At 34.3% G+C, this 11,528-nt stretch overlaps 1 protein-coding gene across 4 annotated transcripts; it reads left to right on the top strand.

Moving 5' to 3' along the window:
* Positions 913-11,528, top strand: LOC109350717 (E3 ubiquitin-protein ligase At1g63170). 4 transcript variants are annotated; one of them, XM_019591980.1, is made up of 9 exons: positions 913-925; positions 1,486-1,570; positions 1,671-1,752; positions 1,935-1,969; positions 2,524-2,618; positions 2,704-3,328; positions 10,034-10,159; positions 10,249-10,534; positions 10,877-11,528. In XM_019591980.1, exons 6-9 carry the CDS (start codon positions 2,721-2,723, stop codon positions 11,108-11,110), a joined length of 1,254 nt encoding a protein of 417 aa, XP_019447525.1. In that variant the 5' UTR covers positions 913-925; positions 1,486-1,570; positions 1,671-1,752; positions 1,935-1,969; positions 2,524-2,618; positions 2,704-2,720; the 3' UTR covers positions 11,111-11,528. The 4 variants fall into 4 exon arrangements, with proteins under 4 accessions (XP_019447525.1, XP_019447526.1, XP_019447524.1 ...); XM_019591982.1 differs by lacking the exons at positions 913-925; positions 1,486-1,570 and adding an exon at positions 1,813-1,834 and having other exon boundaries at positions 1,690-1,752; XM_019591979.1 differs by lacking the exon at positions 913-925 and having other exon boundaries at positions 1,498-1,752; positions 2,695-3,328.

Genomic DNA, 11,528 nt, shown 5'->3' with positions numbered 1-11,528 from the left:
CGATCCTAAATATTGGTCAAGTCTAATTTTTGAACCCAAACCTAGATCTGATGAATTCAAACCATATTTAGATCTGATCATGATCAGGTCAAACCGAATGAGTGAGTAGAGTCATGCTATATTCACCCCTAATCTCATGTGTACAAATAAATATCAAAATTTAACATTAGTTTATAGATTGAATATTATATCTCAATTATTTATTATATTTAATTATCTATATTGATACACATTAATTAAAATATATCAACAAAATGTTGGTCTAGTGATGTAAGGCCCCACTAAATCCTTAGAATGACAAAAATGTCAAAAGTTCGATTCTTGGAATAACATTTGTTGGGAGAGGCAGTCACGAAACTCAACTCGAGTTTGATACGAGTTCGGCTCAGTTAAAGTTCGCAAACTATTCAGCTCATTTTGAATTGGTTCATTTGGACAACTCAAATAATTATTTCATTTTTAAAAATACTACAAATAGTTTTTATATATATAAACGAGAAGAGATCCGTTTAAGGAGAGATATGTTTACACCCAAAGTAAATTACACTAATTACACTCAATTTTAGTCATTCATTTTCTTAGATCCAGCGGACCAAATGAGTTAAATTAAAAATTATTTAAGATTTCTCTTTCATCATTTATTTCATTCACCCTTATGGTCCATTGGATCTAAGAAAATGAATGACTGAGATTGAATGTAACTTAACTTGAGTGATATATATATGTATATAGAGGAGAGATCTGTTTACACCAAGTTAAGTTACACTAATTACACACAATCTCAATCATTCATTTTCTTATATTCAATGGACTAAATGAGTTAAACTTAAAAATTATTTAACATCTATATTTTTTTCTCTCATTATTTATTTCACTCATTCTTATGGTTCATTGGATCTAAGAAAATGAATGAATGAGATTGAATGTAATTAATGTAATTTAACTTGAGTGTAAACACATCACTCCTCTAAATATATATACATAAATAAATAGACACGCATATATATAAATGAATATATACACATATATATAGATACATCTACATATATTTATATATATTCGAATCAACTCATGAATCTAACGAATCGAACTATATCAAAGTCAAGTTCGACTTGTTTATTTAACGAGCTCAATTTCTAGCTCAAATTTGATTTATTTGGTTCATGAACCAAATTTATTGAGCTAACTAACAAATCGAGTTTCGAACGAATACCGAGTTGATTCGGTTCATTGTCAGCGCTACCCAAAAGAGATTAATTCTTCACTCAAAAGGCAAGAGAATACACTCGATAATACCAAAAAACATTAATCAAAATATATAGAGTGAATAGACACTTTTGGTCCTCATAAAATTGAATGTGTACTAATTTAATACCAAAAATGTAAAAATCATAATTAATACAATGCCATTCAAATCCCTATCAACTTTAATCAAATATATACTATATACTATAAAAAGAAAAGAAATAAAGAACAAAAAAAAAGAGATATTATTACATAGTGTGAGGCAACACTAAGAAGGTACTGTTTCTGACACCACCGTTCTTCTTTTCCACAACCCTCTTATACGGTGCCGTTTCACTTCTCTATTTCGTTTTCGCCAAAACCTGTTAGCTACCGTCGTTTTATGTTCTGATTTCGATTTCGCGTTGTCGTTTTGCTTTTTTCAGATTCTTTCAAGTGAATATCACTACCACTTAGTCAACGACACAATCCTTCCATTTTTCTCTCTCGTTTCATCACTTTCCTCAGGTATATGCTCCTTTTTCTTTTTCAAATTTCTTTTAATCTATTTCCAAATTCATAGAAATGAAATGAAGTGAACGAAATTGATGTATTGATTCAATTTTTTTTATTTTATAGTATTTTCTTTATTTACTTAATTTTGTAGGTTTTGGATTGATAGAGTGTTTTTGATTTTTTTGTTATTGCAGGTTGGGATTAGATATTTATGTCATGTGGAAATTAGGTAATGTCTTTGTCCTTTTCATTGTGCCAGCAACCTTATTATGTTGTATGTTTTGTTTTATTCCTTTTAGGGTTTGTTAGATTAAGATTAAAAAATAAATGATTTTGTTGAGTATTAAAAATTTGATTAACTTTTTAATTGATTTTCGTGTAGGATAGAATTTTTTGTGTTTGGTTAAAATAAAAATAATCAGCTTTTTTTATTTGAAAGTATGTTCTTGTTAATCTGAAGCTACTCAAAGTAGATTCTGATTATAGTGGAAATTTGATTATTTTGTGAATCTAATTATTGAGAAATCTTGTTGAAACATATGTCAATTTCTCGTAAGTGATTATTTTCGAGAAAATAAGTGATTTTATGGAGAAAATAATCTCAAACAAACACACTTTCATGGCATCAAACAAGTTTGTTTCTGTGCAGTCTGTAGCGGCACAAATCTTTTGTTAAAAATTCTGATTATTTGTTTTTGTTCTACTTTATTTGGTTGGCATATACATATATTGTTAGTAAAGATGGGAACTATGGCTTTGGAAATAAATATTGCCTCTTAACAGAATTGAAGCTGTTGGTTTTGCTGCGAAGGCTGGTTTAATAGTACAAGGAACAGCATTTGTTTTGACACAGCCTCAGAGATTTGTGTTTAAGAGTGGTATAGTATTATTTTTTTGTTTTTCAATTCTACGCTTCTGTGGTGAATATTGTCTCATTAGAACTGTATCTTGAAGGTCCAACAGGTAGTCACACATTATTGATGGCGCGGCTGGGAGTTGGGAGCTTGAATGGCATTCAACATGTTATTGAAATAGCTGGGAGTACCGGCGCCTCTACTACTGCCTCGCATGACAGACATATTAATGGCATTGATATATCACGGCAAGAAGACATACATAGTGGTGCAAGGTTAACTGTTTCTCAGCCGTCAGTTTTAACGTCGAGTGCATCTAATGGGTCAAATACTAGGAATTCTTTGTCTGTAAGACGAGGGGAAACCCGCAGGCATAGGAGTCCAGTGCATTCTGCTTTATGGATATCTGTTGAGTTAGTCCTCTTAGTAAGCCAGATTATTGCATCTATCGTTGTTTTGTCTTTATCAAGGCATGAGCATCCACGTACCCCATTGTTTCAATGGATCTTCGGTTATGCAATTGGGTGTGGTGCTACTCTCCCTCTGCTTTATTGGCGGTATTATCATCATAACCATATTCGGGAGCAAGATTCTGCTCAACCACGTCAAACATCTCCTCAGATTAGTGATCCTTCAGGGACACTTCTTTCTAGTTCCAGAACTAATGGAGGAGAAGATGTTCAGGCTGTTGTTTCATCCAGAAGCAACCATGCTTCAGTGTTGGCGAATAGAAGGTATTGAATCAGTTATTCTCTTATTATTGTTGTTAATTACTTATGCTTTCATTTGTATCAGCATTTATTAAGCTTTTACTGACATGTTTAGTGTTTTAGTATATTTTCCATGCTAGGATAAATTCTTTTTTAAGTCTGAAGCACAAGGTTTTAAGATTCCATTTCAATCGCTTGTTATATTGCTCAAAATGGATAATGTAGACACTAGGTTTTCAAATATTTGTGGGTAGTTGGCAACTTTGTTTATATGACATGTTTTTCTGTTCTCGTTTCTGTGGGATTTTGGAGTTTTTTAGGAGGACGTTAACTTCTGATATTCTACTTATTTCTCTTCTTTAATTATGTTCCCTTTTTATGCATAAGTAAAAGAATGCTGTAAATTAGTTGCTTCTGGTCACACCTTGTGAATGCCAAATATTTCTCCCCTCTATTTCTTTGTACATTATCATGAGTTGGAAATGACCAAAGCTTGTGCTTGACCTATCCAAATCAAATGATCAATTTGTCCATATCATTTCATGACCTTCAAATAAGGTCACCGGTGTAACTTGTACAACATTTCCTCATCCTGTTTTTGATTTAGGATTTTTTTACTTTTCCTACACTTATATGTGGTAGTGATTAGGTTAAATGGTTTTGCTACCATTGCCCAAAGGGCACTGGTGAAGGAACCAATAAAAAGTCTTCATTTGGAAGTTCAATACATAATTTATTAATTATGTCACTTCTCAAATGAATAATTTCCTTTTGCTTGTTCCTTAAACATTGCCCTAAGTGCATGTGGTATTTAACAAAAAAAGTCCTAGGAAGGACAGATTCACATAAGCTCATGAGGGCCGAGGCAGCACACAAACAGAATCATGTAATGACCACATCTGCTTAAAGGGGAAATAAACTACCAACAGAATCATGTAATGACCACATCTGCTTGAATGGAACACAGTTTGTATTCAACATTCATGTGTACTCGTTTTTCCACCACAACACATGCATACATATGGAAGTGTAGGTCGGGGATGTAGTAGAGCCAATTCATGAAACAAGTGATGCATCCCTTGAGTCCACATTAAGTTCATTTAAGGTAAACACCATCAACTCCACTCCATCAATAATACTTCTCAGCAATACTTTTTTAGCCTTCACAAACTCAAATATGCTATTATAGTTTTCTCTGGACCTACACCCATTTGAGAACATTTAGTAGCTTAAACAACAAATAATTATGAGCTACACAAAGAAAAAAGTTCTCAAAACACGAAAGAAAAACTGACCTCTCAGTGTCGTCTAATGGAAAGAAGTACAATGCAATATCATGAAGAGTAGGACAATCATTCTGGAATACATGATTCAGGACATTCGACATAGGAATTGATATGCAATCTACTAAAGATGTGTATGCTTTACGAAGAATCTGGAATTGGTCCAATCATACACTTTTATGGCACTTATCTTAAGCATAATTGAGAAAAACTAACTTAAAACAATATTTTTTGTATAAAATATCACCACCCAGTTCAGTTATTCCACATTTACTTTTTGCCAGCAGTTTCCCTCCCAGCCGAATTGCTCCAATTCAGTTATTCCACATTTACAAAATATCCAAAAGCTGCCTTCTTACAAGCTTCCCCTTCTCTATTTATACAAATAATACCCTAGTCTAACTAACTAATAAGGGTATTCTAGGAATTCCCTCTTTATTTAATTCAAACAACTCCTAACAACAAACCTCTTTTCTACTACCCTATGCCTACCCTATCAATACCCCCTCCTAAAAGAACCACCTTGTCCTCACGGGGAAAGAGAATTTTGTACCCAGATTGGTTATCTAATAGATGAAATAAATCATCTAAGTAGGCATCTCCTGGAGGGTCACTAAATCTGTTCAGCTCATTTCCTTCCACATGATGCGGTAACTTCATTGTCTTGACAAAACCATTATCTTGACCTCTTGGTCCAAAAGCAAATGATTTATTACCAATATTGATAGAATTGTGTCTTCCTCCAAGCTTATTAGCCACCACCCCTAGTTGTGGGGCCCCAACTTTTCCATTCATCGTGACTCCCTGAAGGTCTTTAGCTTTCGAAATCTCATTATCCCCCGTTGTTGATGAAGTGACAGATTGTACACAAGTAACAGCAACTGAAAGACTTTCCTCCTCCTTTGCATGAACAGAAGGAGAGTTAACACTTGAGCATGGATTTTCAGATGATAATTTCAAAGGGATGCTCTGATTCGTAGCTTCTTCCAAACTCTTATTTTCCATTTGATTTTTTTGTTCTATCAACAAGACTTTCTGCATAATTTCAGATAAGAAATGTAAATCATACATTTTTACCTCTACTTGTAGTTCCTTCTTGAGCCCATTCAAGAATATTCCTTTCACCAATTCTTGATCTATAATCCTCAAGGTCCCACCGTACTTTTCGAATTCCTCCACAAACTCCTCTACTGAACCTGTTTATTTGAGAGATAACAACTGTTCGAATGGATTCTGAATCTTAGATGGTTGAAATCGGCGAATCACGGCAATCTTGAACCCTTCCCAATTGGGTCTCGGAGTACACTTCTCCCACCATTGGTACCAACTCAATGCCTTCCCCTCAAGTGCCATAATGGTCACTTGCATCTTCTCATCTTTCGACAATTCTTTCAACTGAAAGTACCTTTCCAATCGGTGAGTCCACTCGAATGCGTCATCGCCAGCAAAAATCGGAATCTCCCACTTCTGCCATTTCTCCTGCTGGTGCGCATCCTCATCACGTTCTTGTTTCCAACTATCACTGTCTCGTGCCATATTTCGCGTAGACACCATTAACTAACAACCAATCCTCGAATTCTCAACAAGAATTCACACAAATCCCGATCTGAATTTTCTGGATTTCTGGCAAAAATTCATGAATTCCTAATTTATGAATTTTCGAATCTAAATTTCTGAATTTCGAATCTGAAATTCTAACACCAAACATCAGTAGCAATAGCAGTTTTCACAATCTGAATTTTTTTTTTAACAACAAAATTAAATACAGCAATTTTGATGCGGTGATGTGATTTTGGAATGCTTGAGGAAAGTTGAATTAGTCTATCAATTCGAAACAGAATAAATTGATAGTTCTTTCCCTAATTAATTCACACGAATTGCCAACCATTCACAACTGAAATCATATGAAATTGAATTAGTAAGCCCTCAATTCGAAACTGAATTTTCCAATTTACCTTGGAATGCTTCCTCTTCTTCTCCTAGTGTAATTCAGCAATTTCCAACATCCAAACCTTAGCATTCAGATTCTGACTTCGTTCTCTCCGTGTCACAACACAATCGTCTTCTTCTTCGCACAAACCCTAGCCTCACGAATTTGCTTGTGTCTTCTCTTTGTCGCAATAATCAGATTTCTATTTCCTCTTCAATCAATTTCTATTTCTGCGATTTCCCGTATTATTCCTCCATAGGTGCGATTCGTAACCCTAGCAGCAGAATTGGTGGATCTCACTTCCCTCAGGCACCAAGATTGGTTCTCTGATACCAGTGTTAGAACTGATATCAAATCAGAATGTTGAAACAGAAAAACAGAAAATAGAAGAATAGATGCAAGATCAATGTGATCTTGATCCGTAAATTGTGTTATTGCTGAAAATGTGTATACAATGATGAAGAACTCCTTCCACAAGAGAGTAACTTCCCTAACTGATTTCCTAAATCAGTTCCCAATTACAACTTCTCCAAAAACTACTCTTACAAGCTTTCCCTCCTCTACTTATACAACTAATACACTAATCTAACTAACTAGTAAGGGTATTCTAGGAATTCCCTCTTTATTTAATTCAAACAACTCCTAACAACAAACCTCTTTTCTACTACCCTATGCCTACCCTATCAGTCCCTAGAAAATGATCAACATCATATTAATCTGGAATTGGCATGTTCTTCGGGTTGATATATCTATCGAAGTTGTGATGAGTTTCAGGCTCAACTTCAAGGCATCTTAATAGTAAAGCATACACATTTTTTAGTAGATTGCCCTCACCTCTTCAACTAGAATCACTTCCCATGTTGAATGTCTTGACTGATGTGTTCCATAATGATTGTCCTACTGAAGATATTGCGTTGTACTTCTTTCCATTAGTTGACGCTGAGAGGTCAACTTTTCTTTCTTATCTTGATTATCCTTTTCTTTGTGCATACCTTTAATTATTTGTTGTGGAACCAATAGTAACTAACTTGGCAAGGTCCCCTAAAAGCAAACCACCCCTATTTGGAATAGCACAATGGGACCTCGTTGGGAATATGTTTCCAGTAACCACAAGCTTCACTTTGACAATACAGTGAATGTTTAGGATGGAGTATTGTTAGGTACTAAAATAATAAATTATATAATAACAGAAATAGTAATAGATAATGCTCCTTCTGATCCTATATATAGGACACTTTTAACTATATTGTACATACCAATAAAAGTGGCTACTTTTCTTGATTTTTTTTTAAAATATTATAAGATTACAATCTTACCCTCATTTATGAAATGATCATGAAAATCTTCTAGATGGTGTCTTATAATAATGACGAGAGGGAGTAGCTACTTACTGTTATGATTAGTTAGTTACTTAGTTATTAGTGTGAGTAAGGTATCATTTGTATTAAAGGGAAGGGGAAGTAAGGGAGAGTTCTAGGTCCCTCGAATACCTAGAGAGTTTGTATCATTAAGTGTAATTCCTGTCAATAACACTACATTTCTATCTCTATTCTGGTCCAGTTCTTCTCTCATTCCAAACTGATCACGTCTATCAAGCGATCAAGAACATCCTTTTTAGTTTCTAGCAACCAACACTCCCACATGAATATTTGGGCCATCATGCAGTCATGATGTAGTTCTCTTGGTAGTGAAGGGATATCTATAATTGGCTAAATGGACATTCCTGTTACATGAGGAATACTATGTTGCAATGGCTATACCAAGCTGATAGCTCCAAGTCTGAGTTAGATGATGACAGACACTCACTTATTTTTATTAAGATGGTCAGCAGCTTCTTTTGGGATTAGGACTGATTGATGTTGTGTATGTCATGGTTTTTCATGACACTCAGCTCATTTTGTTATCACATTACGTTTCTCCTAAAATTACGATGATATTACATTTTTACATCTTTGCCAAAAGTTTGAGGATGATATGAAACTATGTTAGGACTTTTTTACACCTTAGTTTGCGGAGTTAGGACTTTTTTACATCTTAGTTTACGGAGTTAGGACTTTTTTACATCTTAGTTTACGGAGTTAGGACTTTTTTACATCTTAGTTTACGGAGTTAGGACTTTTTTACATCTTAGTTTACGGAGTTAGGACTTTGGACCTGGAATTTGGAATCATACAATAAAAAAGTGGGAGCCAGACCCTTCCAAAATGTTATGATTGATTTCTTGGTCCTCCAAATATTTCACCCTACTAGGATGAAAGCATTACTGCTTTAGTGGTGAATTCATCATAGAGCTCATCTCATTACTGAAAACTAGTTTCATATCCCAGGATATTTCAGAAATTGAACATTTGAGTCCGTAAATTTCACTTTTGCCTGAAGGGCTTTGGTTTAGCCATTATTTCTTATCCTCTTCTTGTTCTTCCATCAACCTAATTGATAAAAAAGTTAAGTGTTCTTGTCATGCACCCTTGTTTTTCTCTTGTGTTCTGTCCCATTCAAGCCACCCAAACTGTGGGACTAATCGACAACTTTGATATTCTGTATGATCATTTTTGCAATTTTGGTGTAAAACATATATGGTTCTCGAGTCCCAATAATTTTATTTTGCAATCAGTCACACCTTCATTACAAATTAGAGTAAACACAACTATATTCTTTTACACTTAAGATTTTGTTAGCATAAAGTGACCTCAATCATAATATTTCAAAAAAAGTAAAGCTTAACATGTGTATTCAATGCGTGTGTGTGAGCTTGTTTAATGTTTGTATGTGTATTTAACGTGTGTGTTTGTGTTTTAACATGCCCGTGTGTGTGACTAACATGTGTGTTATCTATAATTCTCAATAAGGATTCACATTAACTTAAGTTATAAAGATTACAGCATTAATTAGAAACATTTGTATTAATGACATTTAGTTGCGAAAGTCAAACTTCTGATGCACAATAAACAGTGACACAATGCAAACCATCATCAACGTGCTATTAATGTACAATTTGCCTTCATTATGCTGTAACATAGTAATAGTGCTTGAATAAATTAACACATTAAATAAACACACATACATATTAAGTAGACACACATGGGTACATTAAACACACAGTTATCTTAAGCACGAGCACACACACATTAAATACACACATACGTGTTAGATACTTCGCACACATGTTAAGCTTTACAATATTATAATTGAGGATATGTTATACGAAGAAAATTTGAAGTATAAAAGAATATAGCTGTCTTTACTCCAATCTGTAATGAAGGTATGACTGATTATTCATGGGACTTGAGAAGCCGATTTCTAATAATTATAGAAAAAGTAAAGGTTGATTTTCAAAACATGATTTGGAAGTAACATTCAATTGTAACTTCGAATATTATTTTCCTTATGTAATGCTTCTTGCTATGTTCACCCCTCATCCACAATTCCCTGTTTATTCATTAAATGTTGACTTATTATTTGTAATTTGTAAGTAGATTATGAAATTGCTAAGTCATTGTCTTACTTGCATTGCAGAATGAAGACACTAATGGAATACTTTAAAATATCCCTAGATTGCTTTTTTGCTGTATGGTTCGTTGTTGGAAATGTATGGATCTTTGGGGGACATTCGTCTGCTGATGATGCTCCTAACCTGTACAGGTATACCTTTTCATCAGATCTTACGTTTATTCTTCTTTTTTAACTTTTTTGGAGGCTTCAATTTATGTTTGCCTCCTTTTGCTTTGCAGCTTATGTATAGTGTTTCTTGCCTTTAGCTGTATTGGTTATGCTATGCCCTTCATTCTGTGTTCAACAATCTGCTGTTTTCTCCCTTGTATAATTTCCATCCTCGGGGTTAGAGAAGATCTGGCACAAAACAGAGGAGCAACTTCTGAATCCATTAATGCTCTGCCAACGTTCAAGTTCAAGATGAAGAAAAATAAAAGAAGTGGTGAAAGCAACTCAGCTGCTGCTGAAGGTGGAATTGTGGCTGCAGGAACTGAAAAGGAGCGTGTGATCACTGGAGAAGACGCCGTAAGTACAATCTGGTCTTTATTTAATTGATTCCGTTATGCATGTTTAAATTCATTATTTAGTAGCTTCACAAGAATGTGTAGCTGCCGTATCTTAGAAACATTTTTTCTGCCGTAGTATCATAAAATTTTTGTTCATAAATGTAGCATCTGAGTCACCTGTTAATGAATGTTTGATCTAGAGTGGTGCTGTTGTTGAATTATAATGTTAAACTACCAAATCTCTTATTGATAATGTTGACAGATCCTGCATTGTACTATGCCTTTCATATTGTATCCTGGACTTGACGTGATTTTTGTGTATTCAGATTCTGACTATGACTTGTTCTGTGGTTTTCTGCAGGTTTGCTGCATTTGCCTGGCGAAGTATGAAAATAATGATGAGTTAAGAGAATTGCCTTGTTCCCATCTTTTCCACAAAGAGTGCATAGACAAGTGGTTGAAGATAAATGCATTATGCCCTCTTTGCAAGAGTGAGGTTGTTGAGAATGTAAGAAGATCCATCTCCAGGGAAGGTGCTAGCCAACAACAGCATGAGATCAGGGTTGAGAATGGTGTTGCCAGCACTGCAGTTTAATCAAGCTCTATGCTATTTGGGTATTTTCATTTTCCTTAAGAACTGAAAAAGGAAAGAATCCAAGTCCCATATAGACACATATATATACATATATACATATATGCACACTAGTAATTTTGTAAAGTTTTTCTATGCTGTCCACTCTTTTTCTTTGGATTGATGTTTGATTCTGGTTTTATCCAATCCATTCATTTTTGTTGATAAATTTTCTCTTTACATGCTGGTTGGTGAGTGGCACCATCTTCTCTAGTCTACCTGTGATGCAACTGATTGTTCAAGGTACGCATTGACAATTAGAGTTGAAAAAAAAAATATTTCATTTCATGTAAATGAGTCACAGATATACGAAGTTACTGCATTTTACTCTTTTTATGGATGTATATATTTGCATTTTTTAATTGAGAGAATAATTGATATC

This window comes from Lupinus angustifolius, chromosome LG06, assembly GCF_001865875.1.
Source record: "Lupinus angustifolius cultivar Tanjil chromosome LG06, LupAngTanjil_v1.0, whole genome shotgun sequence".
NCBI classification, from domain to species: Eukaryota; Viridiplantae; Streptophyta; class Magnoliopsida; order Fabales; family Fabaceae; genus Lupinus; species Lupinus angustifolius.
Note: the sequence above shows the minus strand (reverse complement) of the source record. Positions and strands in the feature narration are given on the sequence as shown.

Bases quoted from the DNA above. Each gene is read 5' to 3' on its own strand.
- LOC109350717 (XM_019591980.1), top strand. From the start codon at position 2,721: ATGGCGCGGCTGGGAGTTGGGAGCTTGAATGGCATTCAACATGTTATT. The intron at 10,160-10,248 runs GTATACCTTTTC...TTTGCTTTGCAG, and splicing joins GATGCTCCTAACCTGTACAG to CTTATGTATAGTGTTTCTTG. The intron at 10,535-10,876 runs GTAAGTACAATC...GGTTTTCTGCAG, and splicing joins TGATCACTGGAGAAGACGCC to GTTTGCTGCATTTGCCTGGC.